Consider the following 24,377-nt stretch of genomic DNA (forward strand, 5'->3'; position numbering starts at 1 on the left):
CACACACACACTGCCACATGCGCACCGCACAACACACCACACACACACTGGGAACCACAACACCGCGCTACACAGACACCCACACACACACAGACAACGCCGCACACACACAACACCCAACACACAAACACCGCGGCATACATAAATATACGCACATACCGCGCAACACACACTGCACAAAACATACCTCCCCCCAAAACACACACACGCACTCCACACCCACACAAACCGTGCAACACACACAGCACCACACACACAGAACGCTGCAGACACACAGCGCTCCACAAACAACGCAACACACAACGCAACACACAAACAACACCACTCTCATCCCCCCACTCACCCAGACAGCACCCATAACATTTACAGCGCCCTACACAAACAATTGGTAACTACACACAACAACATCTATATATATAACAAAAATCATACATCAACTACACAATCTTAAATTCTAGAATACCCGATGCGTTAGAATCGGGCCACCTTCTAGTATTTACATAAGACGCAAGACATTATTCATTCATTAGACATTGACGCCGATTGGTGTCTTCAGGGGTAGGAACATAACCACCACAATCCATTCTAGCAGTATATCCAGCCTTAAAAGTAACTTGATGCTATGTCTATATTATTGCAAAGTCATCAACAATTAAAAAGATATTCCTGAAGAGTGCTGAAAGCCATCTGAGCCGTCCTGTGTTTGTTGCAAGTGACGTAGGGTTGGCATAGACATAAAAGACTGTCATGCTAATTACTGGCTTTCCCAACATTCTGGCATGCAGACTGCTTGTTAGCTAGGGTCACCTGTAATTACAGTATTATTGTGCTCTATAAGAGGTCTGCCACTAATAGAGTGTAATTAAATGGAGAATAATAAGAATTAATCACTACCTAGCAACAAAAAAAAAGTGCTATTGTCAATCCAGCAACTGGTATTTCTATTTATCAGCACAGGTCTTAAGTGTGAATACTGCTCTATAGTACGAGAAACAATTCTGCAACAGTTAAGGTTGAAAACAGAGAGGATTGTTTCCTAAGAGAAACAAATAATTGTAGATTATAATGATAAAATGGAGTATAAACATTACAGTAAGATACAACATGTCATAGACCAGGGCTAGGCAAAGTGCAGCCCGTGGGCCACATTCGGCCGTCTGGCTGTTCCAGTTTGACTCTCGGACCAAGAGAGCCGGAGCTGAAAACTGTGGACCATGGTCCGAACTATACCGTCCGTCTGCTGCCCAATATCACTGCTATCCAACTCTTCAGGATGCAGACAGCAGTGAACACATTGGTGGAGGATGATGCCGCTGGCTCTGTATTCTACTAATCAGCATGGGGCCCAGCAGACGCGATAATGTCACATCATTGCTTGTGCTGGGCAGAGCGTCAATGTACTGGCGACTGTAGAAGAGCGCCAGGGGAACAGGTGCGAGGTGTGTTTGTGTTGTTTTTGTTCATGTGGTAAATTTCCATGTACAGCTAGGTCCAGAAATATTTGGACAGTGACACAATTTTCGCGAGTTGGGCTCTGCATGCCACCACATTGGATTTGAAATGAAACCTCTACAACAGAATTCAAGTGCAGATTGTAACGTTTAATTTGAAGGTTTGAACAAAAATATCTGATAGAAATTGTAGGAATTGTACACATTTCTTTACAAACACTCCACATTTTAGGAGGTCAAAAGTAATTGGACAAATAAACCAAACCCAAACAAAATATTTTTATTTTCAATATTTTGTTGCGAATCCTTTGGAGGCAATCACTGCCTTAAGTCTGGAACCCATGGACATCACCAAACGCTGGGTTTCCTCCTTCTTAATGCTTTGCCAGGCCTTTACAGCCGCAGCCTTCAGGTCTTGCTTGTTTGTGGGTCTTTCCGTCTTAAGTCTGGATTTGAGCAAGTGAGATGCATGCTCAATTGGGTTAAGATCTGGTGATTGACTTGGCCATTGCAGAATGTTCCACTTTTTTGCACTCATGAACTCCTGGGTAGCTTTGGCTGTATGCTTGGGGTCATTGTCCATCTGTACTATGAAGCGCCGTCCGATCAACTTTGCGGCATTTGGCTGAATCTGGTCTGAAAGTATATCCCGGTACACTTCAGAATTCATCTGGCTACTCTTGTCTGCAGTTATGTCATCAATAAACACAAGTGACCCAGTGCCATTGAAAGCCATGCATGCCCATGCCATCACGTTGCCTCCACCATGTTTTACAGAGGATGTGGTGTGCCTTGGATCATGTGCCGTTCCCTTTCTTCTCCAAACTTTTTTCTTCCCATCATTCTGGTACAGGTTGATCTTTGTCTCATCTGTCCATAGAATACTTTTCCAGAACTGAGCTGGCTTCATGAGGTGTTTTTCAGCAAATTTAACTCTGGCCTGTCTATTTTTGGAATTGATGAATGGTTTGCATCTAGATGTGAACACTTTGTATTTACTTTCATGGAGTCTTCTCTTTACTGTTGACTTAGAGACAGATACACCTACTTCACTGAGAGTGTTCTGGACTTCAGTTGATGTTGTGAACGGGTTCTTCTTCACCAAAGAAAGTATGCGGCGATCATCCACCACTGTTGTCATCCGTGGACGCCCAGGCCTTTTTAAGTTCCCAAGCTCACCAGTCAATTCCTTTTTTCTCAGAATGTACCCGACTGTTGATTTTGCTACTTCAAGCATGTCTGCTATCTCGCTGATGGATTTTTTCTTTTTTTTCAGCCTCAGGATGTTCTGCTTCACCTCAATTGAGAGTTCCTTAGACCGCATGTTGTCTGGTCACAGCAACAGCTTCCAAATGCAAAACCACACACCTGTAATCAACCCCAGACCTTTTAACTACTTCATTGATTACAGGTTAACGGGGGAGACGCCTTCAGAGTTAATTGCAGCCCTTAGAGTCCCTTGTCCAATTACTTTTGGTCCCTTTAAAAAGAGAAGGCTATGCATTACAGAGCTATGATTCCTAAACCCTTTCTCCGATTTTGATGTGAAAACTCTCATATTGCAGCTGGGAGTGTGCACTTTCAGCCCATATTATATATATAATTGTATTTCTGCACATGTTTTTGTAAACAGCTAAAATAACAAAACTTGTGTCACTGTCCAAATATTTCTGGACCGAACTGTATATATTGGTCTATGCGGGAGCATAGACATTTGTATAGGAGGCTATGTAGGGGCTCAGAAATGTATATATGAGGCTATGTGGGGACTCAAATGTACGGTATATAGGAAGCTATGTGGGGGCTCATGCTGAATGAAGAAGGCTATATGGGGCTCACAATGTATTTAGGAATTTATGTGAGGGCTCATAATTTATATAGATGGATATGTGAGACTCAAACTATATAGGCGGCTATAAGGCTATGTGGGAGCTCATGCTGTAGATATGAGGCTAAGTGGGGCTCATACTGCATATAGGAGGCTGTAAGGCTATGTGGGGGCTCATAGAGTATATACGAGGCTATGTGGGGGCTCATAAAGTATAGAGACTGTGGGGGCTTATGCTAAACGTAGGAGGCTATGAAGGGCTCACAATGTATTTAGGAATCTATGTGAGTGCTCATATCGTATATAGGGGATATGTGGGGCTCATAATGTATATAGAAGACTAAGTCGGGGCTCAGTGGGGCTCATAATTAGAGTTGAGCGGATCAGCTATAATCCGGGTCCGACGGATCCGGATCCGGTTGCTGCCGAAGTCCGGATCCGATCCGGAATCCGCGGCTATGTAAATGAATGGGAGTCGGATCCGGGACGAGAGAGAGAGAGAGAGAGAAAAAAACCCAAAAAAACGGATCAGGATCGTGCACCCCGGATCCCGGGTACTGGTCGGACTCGGATCGGAACCTCGATCTGTGCGGATCCAGATTTTTAAGATCCGGGTCCGCTCAACACTACTCATAATGTATATAGGAGGCTCAGTGGGGGCTCAAAATGTATATAGAAAGCTATGTGGGGACTTACTCCTCTTGATATCTGTTGAATTTTGATATTCTGTAATGTCTCATATTGTCTGTTCATGTCCCCTCAGAATTGTAAAATGCTGCAGATGATTGGCGCTATATAAAAACTATTATGATAATGTTAATATTGATCAGAATTAGTTTCAGCCTATTGGTTCGGCCCTCCACACCATTCATCATCTCTCATGTGGCCCCTTCGGAGAATTAATTACCCATCCCGGTCATAGACGGATTAAAGGGAATAGATCACTTCTCTTAATTAATTATCGTAAAGGGACCCTGTCAGAATATTTTACAAGATTGTGCAGCCCTTTAACCCCTTCCTGACATGGCTATTTTCCAGTTTTGCTTTTTCCTCCCCTTCTCGCAAGATTGGGAGGAAATGTTTTTTATTTTTCCATCCACATAGGCATATGAGGGCTTGTTTTTGGCAGGATGATTTCTACTTTTGAGTTGCACAATTCCTTTTTTCATGTTATAGAAAGCGTGAAAACAATTCCAGATGTGACAATGTTTTTTATTTACAGTCATTACTTTATGGTAAAAATTACACAATATGATTCCCCAAAACAGTATAAATATAGCGCAACACCAGGCATGCATTTTTTTTTATCTTAGTGGAAAAAAATTCTAATATTTGTAAAAAAATATGTTTGTGTCATCATTTTTCGAGGCGCATAACATTTTAAATTTTTGATTTATGGGCTTATGTGAGGGTTGTCTTTTTTTTTGCTTTTGAGCCTGATGTTTTTATTGATCATTGCCAATGCACTTCCAGATGCAACTTCAAAGCACGATTGTTTACCTGGGGGGCAGTAGTTTGGGGTCATAAAGGGATCAACTGGCTTATGTTTTAAAGGGTTACAAATAACTTGGGGGTTTAAAGATAATGTCATGATCCCATTAAACCAGCTACTGAAGCATATTCCTCTATCTTAGGCCCCCTTCACACGTCCGTGATACACGTGTGTGTTTGGTCCGTTTCCGTATATACCGGAGACACGGCCAAACGTGCACCAATGTTAATCTATGATTGTGGTCACACGTCCGTTATTTCATTATGTCCGTGTGTGCGTGTCCGTGATCCGTATGTGTTTGCGTTTTGCACGGATGCATGTCCGTTATCTGCACGGAGCACGCACACGTGGACACAATGAAAGTCTATGGGTATGTGCACACACGTTAGTAAACACGTATGCATCTACCTATAGTCCGTGTCCGTTTGGTGTTTTTATTTCTAGTGATGTCGGCTATTCTTTCTATTTCTGTGTATGTCGGTCAATCTCCCTGAGTCCGTCGGTCAGTCTCTCTGTCTCTCTGTCGGTCTCTCTGTCTGTCTGTCCCTCTCTCACAGTCTGTCGGTCAGTTTCCCCCCCTCTCTCATACTTACCATTCCCCGATCTCCGGCGCAGCGCTGCACGGCATTCACACGGCTGCGGCGGCTTTTACTATTTTGAAAAAGCCGGCCGCTCATTAAACAATCTCCTATTCCCTGCTTTCCCCGCCCACTGGTGCCTATGATTGGTTGCAGTGAGACACGCCCCCACGCTGAGTGACAGGTGTCACACTGCACCCAATCACAGCAGCCGGTGGGCGTGTCTATACTGTGCAGTAAAATAAATAAATAAATAATTAAAAAAAAACGGCGTGCGGTTCCCCCCAATTTTAATGCCAGCCAGATAAAGCCATACGGCTGAAGGCTGGTATTCTCAGGATGGGGAGCTCCACGTTATGGGGAGCCCCCCACCCTAACAATATCAGTCAGCAGCCGCCCAGAATTGCCGCATACATTATATGCGACAGTTCTGGGGCTGTACCCGGCTCTTCCCGATTTGCCCTGGTGCTTTGGCAAATCGGGGTAATAAGGAGTTATTGGCAGCCCATAGCTGCCAATAAGTCCTAGATTAATCATGTCAGGCGTCTATGAGACACCCTCCATGATTAATCTGTAAATTACAGTAAATAAACACACACACACCAGAAAAAATCCTTTATTAGAAATAAAAACACAAACATATACCCTGGTTCACCACTTTAATCAGCCCCAAAAAGCCCTCCATGTCCGGCGTACTCCAGGATGGTCCAGCGTCGCTTCCAGCTCTGCTGCATGGAGGTGACCGGAGCTGCAGCAGACACAGCCGCTCCGGTCACCTCCACGCAGCTAATGAAGACAGCCGTGCGATCAGCTGAGCTGTCACTGAGGTTAATCGCTGTCACTGGATCCAGCGGTGGCCGCGATTAACCTCAGTGACAGCTCAGCTGATCGCACGGCTGTCTTCATTAGCTGCGTGGAGGTGACCGGAGCGGCGGTGTCTTCTGCAGCTCCTGTCACCTCCATGCAGCAGCGCTGGATGCGACGCTGGACCATCCTGGAGTACGCCGGACATGGAGGGCTTTTTGGGGCTGATTAAAGTGGTGAACCAGGGTATATGTTTGTGTTTTTATTTCTAATAAAGGATTTTTTCTGGTGTGTTTGTGTGTTTATTTACTGTAATTTACAGATTAATCATGGAGGGTGTCTCATAGACGCCTGACATGATTAATCTAGGACTTATTGGCAGCTATGGGCTGCCAATAACTCCTTATTACCCCGATTTGCCAAAGCACCAGGGCAAATCGGGAAGAGCCGGGTACAGTCCCAGAACTGTCGCATATAATGTATGCGGCAATTCTGGGCGGCTGCTGACTGATATTGTTAGGGTGGGGGGCTCCCCATAACGTGGAGCTCCCCATCCTGAGAATACCAGCCTTCAGCCGTATGGCTTTATCTGGCTGGCATTAAAATTGGGGGGGACCGCACGCCGTTTTTTTTTTAATTATTTATTTATTTATTTTACTGCACAGTATAGACACGCCCACCGGCTGCTATGATTGGGTGCAGTGAGGCACCTGTCACTCAGTGTGGGGGCGTGTCTCACTGCAACCAATCATAGGCGCCGGTGGGCGGGGAAAGCAGGGAATAGGAGATTGTTTAATGAGCGGCCGGCTTTTTCAAAATAGTAAAAGCCGCCGCAGCAGTGTGAATGCCGTGCAGCGCCGGGGATCGGGGAACGGTGAGTATGAGAGAGGGGGGGAAACTTCAGTCACTCGGGGGTTTAGCGGTCACCGGTGAATCCTTCACAGGTGACCGCTAATCAGTACTCGACACAGACAGAGCCGCGGTATGAGGATGAAGTCGGGTGAAGTTCACCCGAGTTCATTCTCATCGCGCAACTCTGTCTGCTGTCAGCCGACATTTATAAACGACATTGTGCATCACACACACGGACATTACACACGGACATTCCACGTACACATACACGTTAATTCCACACGCACACACGGACGTTCTGCACACAAACACGGCTAGCATACGCAATTCACACAGGTGCCACACGGACCATAAAAACGGACACAAAAACGGGACACGGACCCGAAAAACGGCCTGTAACACACGTGTGTGTTTTTCACGGACGTGTGAAGGGGGCCTTAGGCTGTTTTTATTTTTTAATTGTACATTATTTTATTCCGTTCTATTAAAAGGAAAGTTTAATTAGAAAATTACCTACTGTTTAAATCATGTTTTATGTTAAATTTTCATTTTTCGTAATTTTTTTTTAATCGTTTAATAGTCTGTGTATAAAAATTAGAAATTTAGCAATTTTCACTTTAGCCACTTTTTTAAACTTCTTTCAGAAAAGCGACATGTGCAATAGCCAGGGGCGTAACGACCTCGGTCGCAGAGGTCGCCACTGCGACCGGGCCCGCAGGGATATAGGGGCCCGTCAGCCACTCTGCAGAGACGGTTCCTCTCTGTAAGAGAGGAGATGCGCTGTGTAGTGGCTGACTACGCGACCACCAGGGGGCCTGCCTGTGAGTCAGGGGGGCCGGTGTCAGTATAGGGGCTTTATGACCTGCGGCAGAGCAGAAGTTCTCCTGCACAGAAGATGGAATCCCTCCTGCCAGGACCTGTGATGATGTCATGCCCATGTGACTGTGTGGGAGGAGACACAGGATTGCCGGGCAGAAAGCAAAGATACTAATTCCTGAAGGAGATTTGGACACATGACTGGTAATGAGAAAAGAGGGGACATGAGGGGGGGCTGCAGGGTGAGTGGCATATGAGGGGTGCAGATTGTGACAGAAGGATGTGAAGGGGTGCAGATTGTTTGAGAGGGGTAAGTTGGAGTACAGGCAGGGTGAGATATGTGGGGCAGGGTGTGAGACATATGAGGGTATATGTCACGCTCCCCGGTTCCTCTGCCATGCTCCCCGGCTCCCCTGCCATGCTCCCCGTCTCCCCTGCCTTGCTCACCGGCTCCCCTGCCACGCTTCCCCACTCTCAGGTTACGCTCCGCCGCTCCCGTGCCAGGATTCCCGGTCCCCCGCTCCACAGCCTTCATGCCCCATCACCTGCGGTCCCCAGGCAGCCCGGTCCCCGCTCCCGGCGCCCATCGGTAATGCTGAGCCAGCCCGGCACTCCTGCCTCCTCTGCACCGCTCCCTGCTCTGGCTTCTGGCACCCGGGCCTCGCGCATGCGCATTAGGGTGCGGGCGCGGTCATTGACCCTCTCTTAAAGGGCCAGTGTCCTCCAACAGGATATTGAAGAATCAGGTACAGGGTATATACGGGGATCCTTTCCAAGTGGGCGGGGCCTGTTCTTCGTGTTTGCTAAGATAGGAGTCAGGTCTCCTTGTGTCTTGTGCCATACTTACCTATCTGTCTTGTAGAGTCGCCCCTGTCTCGCCAACCGGTCCTGACGACTCCCGAACCCCGAACGGTGACTGCCTGCCATCCCGTCAGTCCCTACCATCTCTGATCCCTGGATCCGTGTGGTGACCCAGCTCCTCGCTCCATTGGCTCCGGATTCTGCCTGACGTCATCTCGGCCTCCGAACCTGAGCTCCGTCACCCGGACTACCTTCAGAGACTCTGTGGTCCCAGGGACTTCTTCACTCCACTCCTCTGAACGGACTGTCCTGCTACCTGTAGTGCTCCGGCTACCGGGCACCTTGCCCTCGGTGAGGTGTTCAGCCCAGTGGATCCACCTCCTGGGCCTACCCGTCCTCTTGGTCCTAACAGTATAGTGTGTGTAATGGGGGTGCAGGATATATGGGGAGCAGGGTGTGTGACATATGGGGGCAGGGGCGTAACTACAAAGGTAGTTACAGGGGTCGGAAGGAGAAGAGAGGTACTTGTTTTTTATTTTGCTGGCTGAATGACACATAGAGGTCCTGGGGGGGCTGGCTGTATGACACATGGAGGCCCTGGGGGGCTGGCTGCATGACCCATGGAGGCCCTGGGGGGGCTTGCTGCATGACACATGGAAGCCCTGGGGGGGCTGGCTGCAAGACACATAGAGGCCCTGGGGGAGCTGGCTGCATGACCCATGGAAGCCCTGGGGGGGCTGGCTGCATGACACATAGAGGCCCTGGGGGGGGCTGGCTGCATGACACATAGAGGCCCTAGGGGGGCTGGCTGCATAACACATGGAGGCCCTGGGGGGCTGGATGTATGACACATAGAGGCCCTGGGGGGGCTAGCTGCATGACACATGGAGGCCCTGGGGGGGGGGCTGGCTGCATGATACATGGAGGTCTATGGGACTGCATAATAAACATGCAGGACACCTTATACATGGACCATAGGGGTGCATTATACATTGAGGAGTATGGGGCTGCATAATACAATATGAAGATTTATGGGGCTGCATTATAATACCTATAGGACTATGGGGGCTGCATTATAATATATGGAGGACTATGGAGGCTACCTCACACATGGACTATGGGGGTGCGTTATAAAATCTGGAGGACTATGTGGTGCAGTATAAAATATGGAGAACTATGGGGTGAATTATAATATATGGAGGACTATGGGAAATGCATTTTAATACATGGAGGACTGTGGTGCAGTATAATATATGTAGAACTATGGTAAATGCATTATAATACATGGAGGACTATGGATCTGCATTCTAATATATGAAGGGTTATGTGGGACCCTTTAAACTATATGGAAGGCTATGTGGGGGCCATTATAGTATTTGGAGAACTACATACTAGGGGGGACAAAGATACAAGCATGGGATGGAAATGTTTTGTGCTGAGTGAAAACGGCTCTTTCCCTCAGCACCCAGCTTTCCCATGCTCTGCTGTACATCTCTCAGCACCCAGCTTTCCCATGCTCTGTTATGGGAAATCTGGGTGCTGAGGGAAAGATGTATATAGGTAAGGATGGTTGACCTTAGGGAGATCAACATCCAGCACCGCAGACCACCATCACGTGTTTTCTCAACGCAGTGATTCTAGAGCAATGCCCCCTGGGAAATATGCAAAACAAGGAAGCCGCGGAGACACCATCACATGTTTCTCAATGCTGGCAGGTAACTAGCCAGGTCTTTCACCGGGAAGGAAAAACTACGGGAAGGGCAGTCTCCAGTCAAGGAAACAACCTATGCCAAAACATGGTATCCATCCACAGACAGCTGTTTCGGGGTATTTGCCCCTCATCAGTGTGGAGTAGGAAACTGGCTAGTGGGAGCAATGCCTAGAAAGCTGGGTGCTGAGGGAAAGATGTATGGCAGAGCATGGGGAAGCTGGGTGCTGAGGACAAGATGGCTATCAGATCATGGGAAAGCTGGGTGCTGATAGAGGGATTTCAGATCATGGGAAACCTGGGTGCTGAGGGTAAAAGCCAAGTGTCAGCGTCTTTATCCTGTACCATGAGTGTCAGTGTCATTATCCTGTACCCTAAGTGTCGGTGTACATGGAGGGGGCCCCGGTCCAAATTTTGCACCAGGGCCCATCAAACTCTTGTTACGCCACTGACAATAGCCATAATAGACTAAAACTCTGGGGCTGATTCATCAAAGCTGATAAGTCAGAAAACTGACATAAAAGCCTCTAAGAGGCACACAATGTTTACACAACGTGGACATGCATAAAAATCATGCTACTTTTGGTATTTCCATGCCAGTTTGAATCAGCTCTCACATGTGCAGGGGTGGGAGGAGCCAGTATAGGAAGGAGGAGTGGCCATACCTATGAAAAGGGTCAATGTTTTGTACACCAGAAATGCTACTCCAGTCACTGACTGGATTACAATTTCTGGCTCGGCACGCAGGGACACATGCCACTCTATCAAGACTGAAGTACTGTGCATTAAGCCAAGTCTTGATGAATCGGGTATTGCAGCATTTAATGAGCATGTGCAGAGGTGACTGTGAAGGGAGGGTGAGTAGGTTGAGTATGGGTACGGATCCACTTGCGTTTTGCACGGACGAGTGCAATTGCAATCCGATAAAAAATTGGAGTGCTCTCACTATAGTGCAAAACTATAGTGCAGTGTCCATCTGCGATTGATTTTTTATTCCATAGCGGCATACAAAATGAATTGCAGCTGCTGCGTTTTGCAGCGAGTCTTGGCTCATGCACCCCCATACAAATCTATGGGAACGAGTGAAACATCACACTGCACTCGCATGTAATCCAAGTACAGTGCAACATACGCAGAGACCGGCAGCGGAGGAGAGGGGGAGAAAGTGTTCCCTCCATCTTCTCCGTAGCTGTGATATGATCGCAAGATCACATCACAGTCGCGTGACCCTCGAATGACGCTCACAGCAGAGGGTCATTAACTTATCACTTCTGATGCTCTCGCACCAGAAGCTATATGGTAGTGGAACTGTATCCTATTGTGAATAATATACAATATCCTGTATTGTAAGCTGTGTACAGAGGTCAGGGTCAGACTAGGGTCTCTGGGGCCCACAGGGGGAATTGGCCCACCCTACATCTATCTGCAAATACGTGTTAGCCGTTATCCCCGTTATAGTGGAGCATTGACTGTAAAACACAGGCGGCTCCTGCACATCTCCTGTGCACCATATCTGGGATGTACAGTTACTGTAGTTTGCATTAAAGGGTTTCTTAGGTGGAAACAAGTTATCACCAATCCACAGGTTCGGTTGATGATAATTTATTGATTGATGGAAACCGACCAGTGGAAACCGCACCGACTGGAAAAAAGGGGAACTTTTATGTCCGACAGGGCACTTTTATCCTCATTAGAAAATGCAGCGGCTGACTGCAGCTCTATTCATCCTCTTTGGGACTGGCAGAAAAAGCTAAGTTCAGCGCTCACAGCTACTGAGGGAATTAATGGATCAGTGGATCAGTGGTCAAGTTGTACAGTCAAGGCCAAAAGTTTTGAGAATGACACCAAAATTATTTTTTCACATGATCTGTTGCCCTCTGGTTTTTAATTGTGTTTGTCTGAGGTTTACATCACATACAGAAATATAATTGCAATCATATTATGAGTACCAAAAGGTTATATTGACAGTTAGAATGAGTTAATGCAGCAAGTCAATATTTGCAGTGTTGACCCTTCTTCTTCAGGACCTCTGCAATTCTCCCTGGCATGCTCTCAATCAACTTCTGGACCAAATCCTGACTGATAGCTGTCCATTCTTGCATAAGCAATGCTTGCATTTTGCCAGAATTTGTTGTTTTTTGTTTGTCCACCGTCTCTTGATGACTGCCCACAAGTTCTCAATGGGTTTAAGATCTGGGGAGTTTCCAGGCCATGGACCCAAAATCTCTATGTTTTGTTCCATGAGCAATTTACTGATTACCTTTGCTTTATGGCAAGATGCTCCATCATGCTGGAAAATACATTGTTGGGCGCCAAACTGCTCTTGGACAGTTGGGAGAAGTTGCTCTTGGAGGACATTCTGGTACCATTCTTTATTCATGGCTGTGTTTTTAGGCAACACTGTGAGTGAACACACCAAAAACCACAACAACCATATAAGGCCTCTATTGCATGAAATCAATATAAACACCAAAGAAGAATATGCAGGCCATATTGTATAATGCAAAACACTTCATCTTTATTGACAAGGTAATATTAAAACACGGAACAATAATGAATCAGCCCAGGAGGGACGGATGGAATAATGGGGAAAACCAGGCACTTATTGTTCTATCATTAATGGATAACCATATATGGGTAGTATGAAATGTTACTCTGTATCAAAAATCCTTCATAACTGCCAACCTTTCCCAATAGTAAACATTAAGTAATGTATAAATTGTAACAAGGATACAGTTTGCAGTATCAGTATATTACTCCATGTAACATAACATTACCAAAAGTCCAAAAGCGTAATACTGCCACGGCCTCCCACAGACACACTGACGAGCATTTCGCACCTAAACGTGCTTCGTCCAGGAGCGTCAGTGTGTCTGTGGGAGGCCGTGGCAGTATTACGCTTTTGGACTTTTGGTAATTCACATGCGTTTGCATGCAGTATAGTCAGGATCCAGCAATTTGCAGTATTTGGACGCAGCTCAAAAATGCTACAAGTAGCGTTTTTCAAAAATGTTAAAAAACTGCAAGTCGCTGGATCCTCACTATAACGCACGCAAACGCAGGTGAACGCATGTTGACGCGAGTCCATTGCAAATGCAGTGAAATGAAAACGCATTTGCACTGGATCTGTTTTTGCATTAAAAAAACGTTCAGGATGCATGTTAAAAAAACCTAGTGTGAAAGCAGCCTTAGGCTGCTTTCACACTACGTCTTTTTAACATGCGTCCTGAACGTTTTTTTGCTGCAAAAGCGGATCCTGCTTTTACAGCAAAAAACGCATGCAAACGCATGTGTTACTTTGCAGGATCCTGTCACTGGATGTTTAGGGGTGGGCATTGGAGTCATGTGATCGGGAGTGATGGGAACTAAACGTGCCAGACTGGGAGCCGGCATCTGACAGCTGCGAGGCTCGTAACCAAGGTAAACATCGGGTATACTTGCTTGGATACCCGATATTTACTTTGGTTACAAGCGTCTGCAGCTGCTAGGAGCCGGGCTCCCTGCACACGTTACCAACGTAAACATCGGGTAACTAAGAAAAGTGGTTACCCGATGTTTACCTTGGTTACGAGTGTCCGCAGCTCTCAGGTGGGGGAGAGGGAGGGGGAGAGACAGAGAGAGAGGGGGAGAGAGACAGAGAGGTAGGAGAGAGATAGACTGATCACGGAGGCTGGCTTCTGGGCATGCTCAGTAGAGCAAGCAGGATCCTGCCTATCAGCACGCCAGCGTTCACCTGCGTTTGCATGCTGTTTAGTCAGGATCCAGCAATTTGCAGAAGTTGGACGCAGCTCAAAAACGCTACAAGTAGCGTTTTTGAAAGATGTTAAAAGACTGCAAGTCGCTGGATCCTCACTATAACGCACGCAAACGCAGGTGAACGCATGTTAACGTGAGTTCCTTTCAAATGCATTGAAATGAAAACGCATTTGCACTGGATCCGTTTCTGCGTTAAAAAAACGTTCAGGACGCATGTTAAAAAGACGTAGTGTGAAAGCAGTCTTACAAATACTAAGGTAAAATACTGACCAACTAGTGAACATGATAACATGGCCGTAGAAGAGGTGATTACTTGTTTTCACTGGAGAACATATTTGTTACTGGGTAATAGTCATTGTATAGCAGGGGTGAGCAATTAATTTTCCCATGGGGCCGCATGAGAAATTGGGATATTTTAGAGGGCCGGACTAATATAATTAACTCAGTTCTACCCAATACTGTATATAGTATATATAATATCCCTTCATAAACAAACAGTAAGTTAAACAATACAAAGATTCAATGAAAATATGGAGTGCAACGCGAACACACAAACTCCTTACATATGTTGCGCTTGGTGGGATTCGAACCCAGGACCCCAGTGCTGCAAGACTGCAGTGCTAATCACTTAGCCACCATGCTGCCCATGAATGAACTTGTGATTGTTCACTTTAGAAAAGTGTCAACTTTTACAGTGTTTTAAAAACTAACATCACATCTTGACTTAAAATAGCAAGTTTTTCAAAGACCGGCATCCCGGCATATGATCAGATCTGGGTGTGACTTGTATATAGAGAAACCAAAGAATAATCCCCATTAAAAAATAACTTTTAATATCATTAAAAGATCAAAAACCACAATAACAAAAACACAGTATATGCAGGGTATATAATAACAAAGGTTAGGAGGGAGAAGGGAATAGACTATCCCTATATGTCCCTAAATAAGCTCTCCCTACCTAGCAATTGAGTGTATGACACCCTAGTGTTGTGGCGCCTCCATTCACTGACGGGAGACTCTGAATGACCCTATAAAACCCTACACCCTATAAAAAGGCCTCATCAAGATAAGATGGAGACATCAAAAAACTTATCTGGAAAAGTCCACGACAGAGTTGTGGGGGAACCCACCTAGGGGTCAGGCAGACTGGTGGGAGGGAGGAAGTAAGAGAGTAGTGAGAGCCCTCAAGGAGTGAGGAGCTGGAGTAGTAGCTTCCGGGGAGCGAGACCGAGGTCGGATCGCAGATGGTGGTCCGGGACCAGAGAAGTCAGGGACTGGTGGCAGTGACATTGGACAAGGGTGCGACGGACATAGTCTAGCAGGACTGTTGGCATCAGAAACCCAAAAGAACTGACCGGTACCGAGCACGACAGGGTACAGGACCCTAGGTCAGGAACCGATTCAACGTCCTGGTAATTAACCTGGGAGGAAGAGTATCTTCATGAACTTCCCTAAGAGCTCAGAGATTGAAGGCGACAGAACACCACGGGGGATAGGGCTTTCCAGTAAAGTGGCCCACTAAAATCCCAAGTGCCAGCCATCAAGAGCACAGCTACACTAAATATAGTGAGCGGAGCCCTAACAGCTTCAAGCCAAGGGGCCACACAAGAGAACTAAATTGTGCATGGAGGCGGCTCCGGATTACCAAGTGACACCGGTGGGAGCAAACACGTGGACGGGCTCCCCGTAGTGACTGTGATGCACAGAGACTTTGGTTTATCTTCAGTGTGAGTGTCTAGTTTATAATCCTCATCCAGCACCATGACTACCCACAGTGAGTACCCTGGTCCCCTGCACCCTGCGTTCCCAAATATCCACCAAAACCCCAGAGGCCGGGGCCTTCCCTATCTGCGAAGGAACTGACACCTTGCTGCTCCAAACCATCTGCCCTGATACTCCTTCCAGCAGCGGCGGTACTCCCATTACCGCAACCCACAGGTGGCATCATGAATTTCTCCCCTGTAAATAATCCACTTTCGAGGATCGTAGTGTTTTCCGAGCCCAGGTCCGGACCCCTCGAGCCACGATGACCCCGGGACTGAGCACCCCGGTCTATGCCGGGGCAGCACAAAGGGACTTGGCCGCAGAAGGGGACCAGCCCCTCAACTAGTGGAGAACTTCAAAACTCAGCTAGCTAACCGGAGGCTGAGGTTACTTCAAGTGCCAAAGCCAAATCCACATACATTCAGTGAAAAGGTGACCACATAGGGCCAAGGGATAGAATTTCAAGACACCCGACAGGCTCTGTGTGTGCAGGTGCGGGACAGGCAGGAGAGGTCAGCACAGGAAGACGACCAAGAAAGGAACACAGAAGGATGTACTGGTTGTGCCTCCAAACTATCCGGGATCGGCTGGAGCCAATCACAGCAGGACTCAGCACCCCAAGGGCAGCATTTGTCTAGACGTCCTAACCTGGAACTTCTAGCTGTGAGTAAAGACCTTGTGACTGCATCCCTGTGTCGTCCGGTCATTCCCTGCATCTCCGGTCCTGTGCCCCGCCATTACAAACTACTACTCCTAACAGCCCTGGGGCCTTGCTCTACTTGTGGAGAGTGATTCCAACTCTGCTGCATCACCATTGACCCCAGGGGAAACTGGACAGCAGCGGCGGCACCTATCTTGCCACATACCACAGGTGGCGTCATGACATCTCCCTTGTAAATATTCCCCCACCATCATCAGCCATTGATTAAATAACGACACCGGTCACGGAACCGGGCCCTGATGCCATGACATCTACCAAGCAGAACAGAGCCAGCATGGTAATGAGTAACCCCCAGACCCCGGTGCGGGTGTGTCAGATGCGCTCTACATACTTATGTGCTCATTAAACCACTTCAAAAGGAGCCTTAGGAAAAGACATCTCTGAGCTCACAGATCCCGACATATACTGCTACACGGCAGGTTTGTGGGGTCCAGCTGCAGCGTCTTCCTCGCGCTGATGGGCGCGCAATCAGGCCCTGTAATGGCAGTGCGCCGCTGCAGGGGGCAGGGGAGGGAGCGCATGGTACCCGATGTAACTCCGGTACAACTCACAGTTACGGGCTTTTCTCTGCGCTGACTCTAGGTTCTAGACCCACTCTAGTTATGTCTGTTTGAGCTCGGCACGCAGCACATACCAGGAGCAGCACAATCAAGCATCTGCTCTCAGCAGCAGGGGCGGACACTGACAGCTTGGGTCCCCAGTGCAAGAAATTGTACCTGGGCCCCCCCTTCTATGGCGACAATGCTGGATATATATATATACATATATCTATATATATATATATATATATATACACACATATGTATATCTATCACTAAATCCCCATATACTACATCACTACACCCCCCCATACGCTACACCTGTAATATACTAGATCACTACCTCCCCATATGCTACACATGTAATGTACTACATCACTACATCCCCATATACTACACTTGTAATATACTACATCTCTGCATCCTAATATACTACACCTGTAAAACTACATCACTACATTCCCATATACTACATCACTACACCCCCAATATTAGTCACCAGTTACCCCCCCATTGTCCCCTCCTCAGGTTATTAGTCCCAACTCACCTCTCCATCCTTATTGTCCCCTCCATAGGCACCTCCGTACAGGCCCCCTGCTGAGCTGCTGCTTCTCTTGTATGGGCACTGGCTGCACCTCTGCTGTTCTTGTAGGGGCATCCACCGCTACTTCTCTCCGTATAGGACCCGGCTGGTGCCGCTTCTTCTCCTGCCGGGCGGGAACTTTTCAAATAACACACATGCGCGCCGTACTGACGACATCAGGGCGCGCGCGTGTGTCACAGAGAAAGGTGCCGTGCTGGGAGCAAAGGACAGATTCCTGCGTTCTGCTGCCTACACTGTGAGGAGCTTGAGGATGGCTCCCTGCCCGGCACGCAGCGTGTGATGATGGCGATCTGGCAGCAGTGTACATCATGCCACGACTCCAACTCTGAGCTAAGACGGGTGGGCCGGTCACAGACACTAGGCAGGCCGGATGCGGCCCGCGGGCTGCCCCTTGCCCAGGTCTAGGGAATGAAGTGTCCAAGCATTTAATCTCTATTGGAAATAAACAATCTTCTCCTTATTAATATCACAGAGAACAAATGCATGACCACAATACACTATACCAAGACTAATAATGCTACATACAAGTGAGAAATACTGCAACACAATGACCAGACCACATATTACCACCACATAGTTACCAAATAATAGTACAATTATGAAAATGAATAAAACTCACAATATTAAAAACACTAATATAACCATTGGTAACATTATACACAGGAACTCAGTATATAGAGTAAGTGTACAGGTCTAAATCGTTCTATTCCCAGACGTCTGATATTAGAGAAGAATCAGGTCTTTATATACTGGTGGGCATCAGATCCTACAGATATCAGTTAGTTTGGCTGCTATATATCTAAAATGTTAGAATGGGGGAGAGGATTTAAAATATAACTGGTCATCCACATTAAACAGGGTCTTAAAAGGTACAGTATGGCACAGAGGTTCACTCTGAGTTTTTCTATCACTGCCCCTCATGCCCAACACTGTATACCAGAGGTACACAACATCTTTTGGTCCAAAGGCTGCATTGCCATATTGAGCAAATCCCAAAGGCCGCAAAACATGTAAAGGCATACTTATATGAATACATCAGCAGAACCACTATCAGTACAATAATACATCATAAGTTTTAAGTATTTGACGAGGGTCTGAAGTGATTATGCTCAGTTTCTGCTGCAAAAAAATACCATAAGTGTGTATACTGTCACCCTACTATCCCCTCTTATCCAAACTGTGCCTTATTCGCTCCCACTTATCCATACTGTCCGCACTACATTCACACTTATCCATACTGTTCCCCCATGTTTCCACTTATCCATACTTTTCCCCTATGCTTCCAGTTATCCATACTGTCCTCCCTAAGTTATCACTTAACCATACTGTCCCCCTACACTTCCAATTAGCCACACTGTTCCCATATGCTCCCACTTATCCATGCTGTCCCCTTTACACTCCCACTTATTTTTACTGTCCCCATACTGACCCCTCTTATCCATACTGTCCCCAATGCTCCCACTTATCCATACTGTCATCCGTCACTGCTTCTACTTATCCATACTGCCCCATAAGTTCCCACTTATCCATACTGTTTCCCTATGCTCCCACTAATCCAGACTATCTCCCATGCTCCCACTTGTCCATACCATCCCCCCTACTCTCCCACTTATCCATACTGTCCACCTAAGGTATTACCTCTCCATACTTTTCCTCCACTTCTCCATACTGCTCATTCACTTTTCATATGGTCCACTCACCCCATGCTACTCTCTTTCACACTACCCCATAATGTGTTCTCACAGTAATTTTGTACAGTAACTTTGGCTCCAGCATAAAGTCTCCTGCGATATCATTGCAGACTCTGCAGCACAGCAATGACAATAGCGTGGTGAGGTCAGCAGTGATGGCCATTAAGCGTCATTGCTGTACACTGCACGCTGTCATCAGCTCCCAGTGAGCCCCTTGCTGGTTATAGAGGGGGCCAGCTGATAACCATGATCGTTAGAATGACCAAAGTCCTAGCAGATGCCATGTGTATAGAAGTGTCATTAAAATGGCCGCCAGCCTTTGGACCTTCGAACGTCCCTTCTATGAGCTGACATTACCATGCAGTGTATAGCAGTGATATTCAATTATGGCCGGCAGCCATTAAACTTCACTGCTATTGTACCGAGCCGCTCGGATCCGTGCTCGTACTGCGGGTGGTGGCTCGAGCCTCTCACGGACCCGGGGGTCACGTCGCACTGCAAGGTAGTTTGCGCTACACGCGGGGACTTGGGTGAGGAGTTCCACGGCCGGGGCCGCGATTGTTTGGTTTGGATTGTAAGTTCGTGACGCCACCCACGGGTTGTGGTGAATGGATGGACATCACTGCTGCCGTTAACTAGGCCTCCCGGGGACGGTGTTGCGTAGCTTGGTGTTGACCCCTCTGTAGGTAGGGGAGCAATGGTCCCGGGGGCCCTAGGGAGGTGCTGAGGCGTGGGAGTGGGTGCGTGCTGGGTGCGGTGCGTCGCGGTGCGCGTCCCGAAGGCACTGTACTCACTCTGACACAATACACTGGAGTCTCTGGTAAACCAAACGGAGTGATGAACGGGGCCCACAGCCGGCTGCAGCTTCTCCCGGTATAGGTTGGTGGTTTCCGCCTTTCTCCTGCACCTCTGTGTGTAAATGTTTGACTCCTATGCCTAGACACCGCTAGTCCACTCCCCAACTTGTATATGCCGTAGTAGCCTATTTGCCCGCAGACGCTGGCCCTTTCGGTCTCTATGCCTTGGCGGTGGCTTTACCCTGTATGGTTGGGCTGTTGTCTTCTAACGGGATTTGTGTGGGATAGGTCCTTAAGTCCAGTCCACAATCAGTTGATTTGACTCAGCCCTGTTGGTTCGGGGCTTCGTCTGGGTCTGAGTACCCCTCGTGGTGCTCCGGTTTCCAATCGGTTCCCCGGTTTGTTACCGGCGGGCCACCGCCCGACCCCGGTCCCTACGGTTCTACCGGCTGTAATCCCAGCTCCTGCAGGCGGCCACCACTGTCTGCCTCCTTGTCAAAGGTGACAGGGCTCCGACCCAGTCGCCAAAGTAGTCTATGGCAGGCCTGGGCGCAGGTCTGCCCTTGGACCCAACCTCTTTCCTTCACTGTCAAAACTACTCTGCACTGTTAACTTGAACTTGTGTCTGTGTTTTCCCGCCTCCAGGCCTGTGAACTCCTCGGTGGGCGGAGCCAACCACCTGGCTCCGCCCCCTGGTGTGGACATCAAACCTGGAGGGTGGTGACAAGGTTTTTTTAGTTTGACTGATGTCACCTAAATCGGGGGGGGGGGGGTTGTGTGTGACTACCTGGGACGACCTGACTAGTCCAGGGCGTCACACTATACACTGCATGCTGACATCAGCACAGAGCAGAACAGCTATATGCTATGGCCTAAAGGCCAGTGGCCATTTTAATGCCACTTCTATGCACACAGCTTCTAATAGCCCCTTGGTCATTGTAATGACCGCAATTAACGGCTGGTCATCTCTATATCCAGCATGGCGCCTACCAAGGACCCGGGGTCCACCCGGGCCTATCCCACCAGGCCAGTCCAACCCAGGGGTGTTACCTTTCATTGTAATATTGAATGTGATGACAATGAGACTGCTATTTTTTTTAAAAAAAATGTTAATCTTTTACATTTTAAAATGAACAAAAAAGTGAGATGGGACAATGTAAAGGTTTGGGGACCCTGCATGGTTAGTATCTAGTAGCACCACCTTTGGCAAGTATCACATCATGTAAACGGTTTTTATAGCCAGTCAAGAGTCTTTTTATTTTTGTTTAAGGGATTTTCATCCATTATTCCTTGGAAAAATCTTCCAGTTCTGTGAGATTCCCTGGGTCATCTTGCATGCACTGCTCTTTTGAGGGCTAGCCACAGATTTTCAATTATGTTCAGAACAGTGGATTGTAAGGGCCATTGTAAAACCTACAGCTTGCTTCTTTTGAGGTAGTCTAGTGTGGATTTTTATTTGTGTTTAGGATCATTATACATTTGTAGAAGCCATCATCTTTTCAACTTCAGCTGTTTTACAGATGGTGATATGTTTGCATCAAGAATTTGTTGAATCCACTCTTCCCTCTAACTGTGCAATGTTCTCTGTGACATTGGCTTCCTCACAACCCTAAAGCATGATTGATCCACCCGTATACTGTATAGTTGGCGATATGTTCTTTTCCTGAAAGTCTGTGTCCTTTTTTCTTCATACATACTTTTGATAATTGTGGCCAAAGAGTTCTAGTTTAACTTCATCAGTCTCCAGGATGTTTAAAAAATGTATCAGGCTTGTTTAGATGTTCTCTTTCATACTTCTGATGTTTGATTTTATGGTGAGTATTCAGGGGGAGGTTTTCTTCTGATGACTCTTGCATAAAAGCCATATTATTTCCAGTGTCTCTGAACAGTAGAACGATGTACCACAACTCCAGAGTCTGCTAACTCTTCCTGAAGGTCTTTTGCAGTAACGTGGGGATAATTATTTGCCTCTTTAGCAATCCTACGAGCAGCTCTCACAGAAATTTTGCTTGGTCTTCCAGACCTTTTCTTAACCTCCACTCTTCCAGTTAACTGCCATTTCTTAATAACATTTCGACTGAGAAAAGAGCAACTTGAAAATGCTTTGCTATCTTTTTGTAGCCTTCTCTTGCTTTGTGGGCCTTCACCATATTCATTTTCAGAGTGCTAGGCAGCTGCTTAGAAGATCCCATGGCTGCTGTTTTTGGCACAAGATTAGAGGAGGCTAGATTTTTATAATGCTGTCAAATTTGCATCATCTAGTCTTTCATAACAATGGTAATGAACAAGCCATAACCCTAACAGGCTAACTAACCCCTTTATGATCAACGACGTAATTGTACATCCTTGGTTGTATCGCGGTAATCACCTCCAGCTGCTGCGGTGAGCCAGTGGTGATCCCTACACATGTCTACTGATTTGAACAGCATGGGTGGATCCGCGATCTACCCGCACCTGCTTGCCACTTAAATCACTCATTCAAAATGTGACAGTGCTATTTAAATGGCAGCGATGGGAATAACTCCAATCCCCACCGCCATCGAAGATGCCATAACGTGATCACAGGGAGCCAATGGTTGCCATGGTTGAGACAGGTCATGTCATGACCTATGTCACTATCATAACATAGTTCCTGTAAAAGCCAACGGCTCTTAAAGAAACAGTGCATTTTTGCTGATCAGAGCTGTGCAGCTCAGATCAACAGAAATTAACAAGTGATCAGACTGCTGATCCATAAAAGCCCCTAAAAAATCCTAAAAGTTCAAATCACTCCCTACTCACCCCAATGAAAATAAATCCATTAAAAAAATAAAAATATACACATATTTGGTATTGCCAAGTTTAGAAACGCCCAATCTATCAAAATATAAAATCAATTAATCTGATTGTCACACGGCATGATGAGAAAAAAAAATTAGAAATGCCAAAATTACATTTTTTGGTTGGAGCAATTTTTTTTTTTAAATGCAATAACAGGCGAATAAAAAGGTAGCAGCCATACAAAAATGCAATAATTAAAAACATTAGCTCACAACACAAAAAATAAGCCATCATTTCATTATTATGAAAAATGAGATCGCTACGGGTCTCAAAAAATGGCACAAAAAGCGCTATGTTTTTTTGGACAAAATTCTGAATTTTTTTTTGCCCCTTAGATAAAAGTAAAAGTATACATGTTTGGTATCTACAAACTCATACCGACTTAAGGCATCATACCGACATATCAGTTTTACCATAGAGTGAACACGGTGAATAAAATATCCCAAAAATAATCGTGCAATTGCACTTTTTTTTTGCGATTTCACCGCACTTGGAATTTTTTCCCCATTTTTCAGTACACCATATGGTAAAACTAATTATTTCATTCAAAAGTACAACTCGTCCTGCAAAAAATAAGCTTTCATGTGACAAAAAATTTAAAAAGTTACAATTCTCAGAAAAAGGTGAGCAAAAAACGTAAACGAAAAACAGAAACTCGCCCAGTGGTGAAGGGGTTAAGGTCTGAAACCTTGGTCGAAGTTATCTGAGCACACAATTCTCCAAGGGTGCCCAAACTTTTGCATCGGCCCATTTTCCTTTTTTTAATTTTGAAAATTAATAAGACGAAAATATTTTTTTTTTCCAAAATACAAAGGAAATGTGTCATCTTTAATAATGATGGGCAGACCCGGACGGTGAAAGTCCAGATCCGCGCAGTTTCAAACATACCCGAGTGCCGGGCCTGTAAACGGCATTCTCAGGGAATTCTGGCTAATGATCTGGATCTGGCACTTGGGAATTAAAAAAATTAAAAATAAAGGAAAATAAAGAAAATAAGAATGAAACAGGCCCTTCATACTTACCAAGTCTCCGGCGCAGCTGTAACTGCTCCTGCGGATGCTCATTCCCTTTCAGGGCTGCTCATTATTGCTCAACCATATGCATTCCTTTCTCCGCCACAGCCGCCCTGGCATTTGTGATTAATTACAGTGAGATGCACCCCCCCAGCCTGTGTGACAGCGTCTCACTGTTTGCAATCACAGATGCTGTCTGGGGTCACTATCGTAGTGCAAAAGTAAATAAATAAAACATTTGGCATAGGGTCTTCCCATATTTTGATACCCAACACAGATAAAGCATATAGCAACAGGCTGCAACCCCTAGCCGTGCGCTTATCTTAGCTGTGTATCAAAATA

The 24,377-nt window shown here is 46.5% G+C and overlaps 1 protein-coding gene across 4 annotated transcripts in view; it reads right to left on the reverse strand.

Moving 5' to 3' along the window:
* The window catches only part of SPMAP2 (sperm microtubule associated protein 2), a 321,282-nt gene that overhangs the window by 117,182 nt on the left and 179,723 nt on the right, over positions 1–24,377 (reverse strand). Inside the window, exon 1 of one of the 4 annotated variants that reach the window (XM_075338036.1) lies at positions 12,591–12,670. The exons of the other annotated variants lie outside the window; for them this stretch is intronic. Coding sequence (XP_075194151.1) covers positions 12,591–12,619 — 29 coding nt within the window. The 5' untranslated portion in view covers positions 12,620–12,670. Of the gene's footprint in view, positions 1–12,590; positions 12,671–24,377 lie in introns of those variants that run through there. 4 annotated transcript variants of the gene reach the window in all.

This window comes from Anomaloglossus baeobatrachus, chromosome 1 (assembly GCF_048569485.1).
Source record: "Anomaloglossus baeobatrachus isolate aAnoBae1 chromosome 1, aAnoBae1.hap1, whole genome shotgun sequence".
Taxonomy (NCBI): domain Eukaryota; kingdom Metazoa; phylum Chordata; class Amphibia; order Anura; family Aromobatidae; genus Anomaloglossus; species Anomaloglossus baeobatrachus.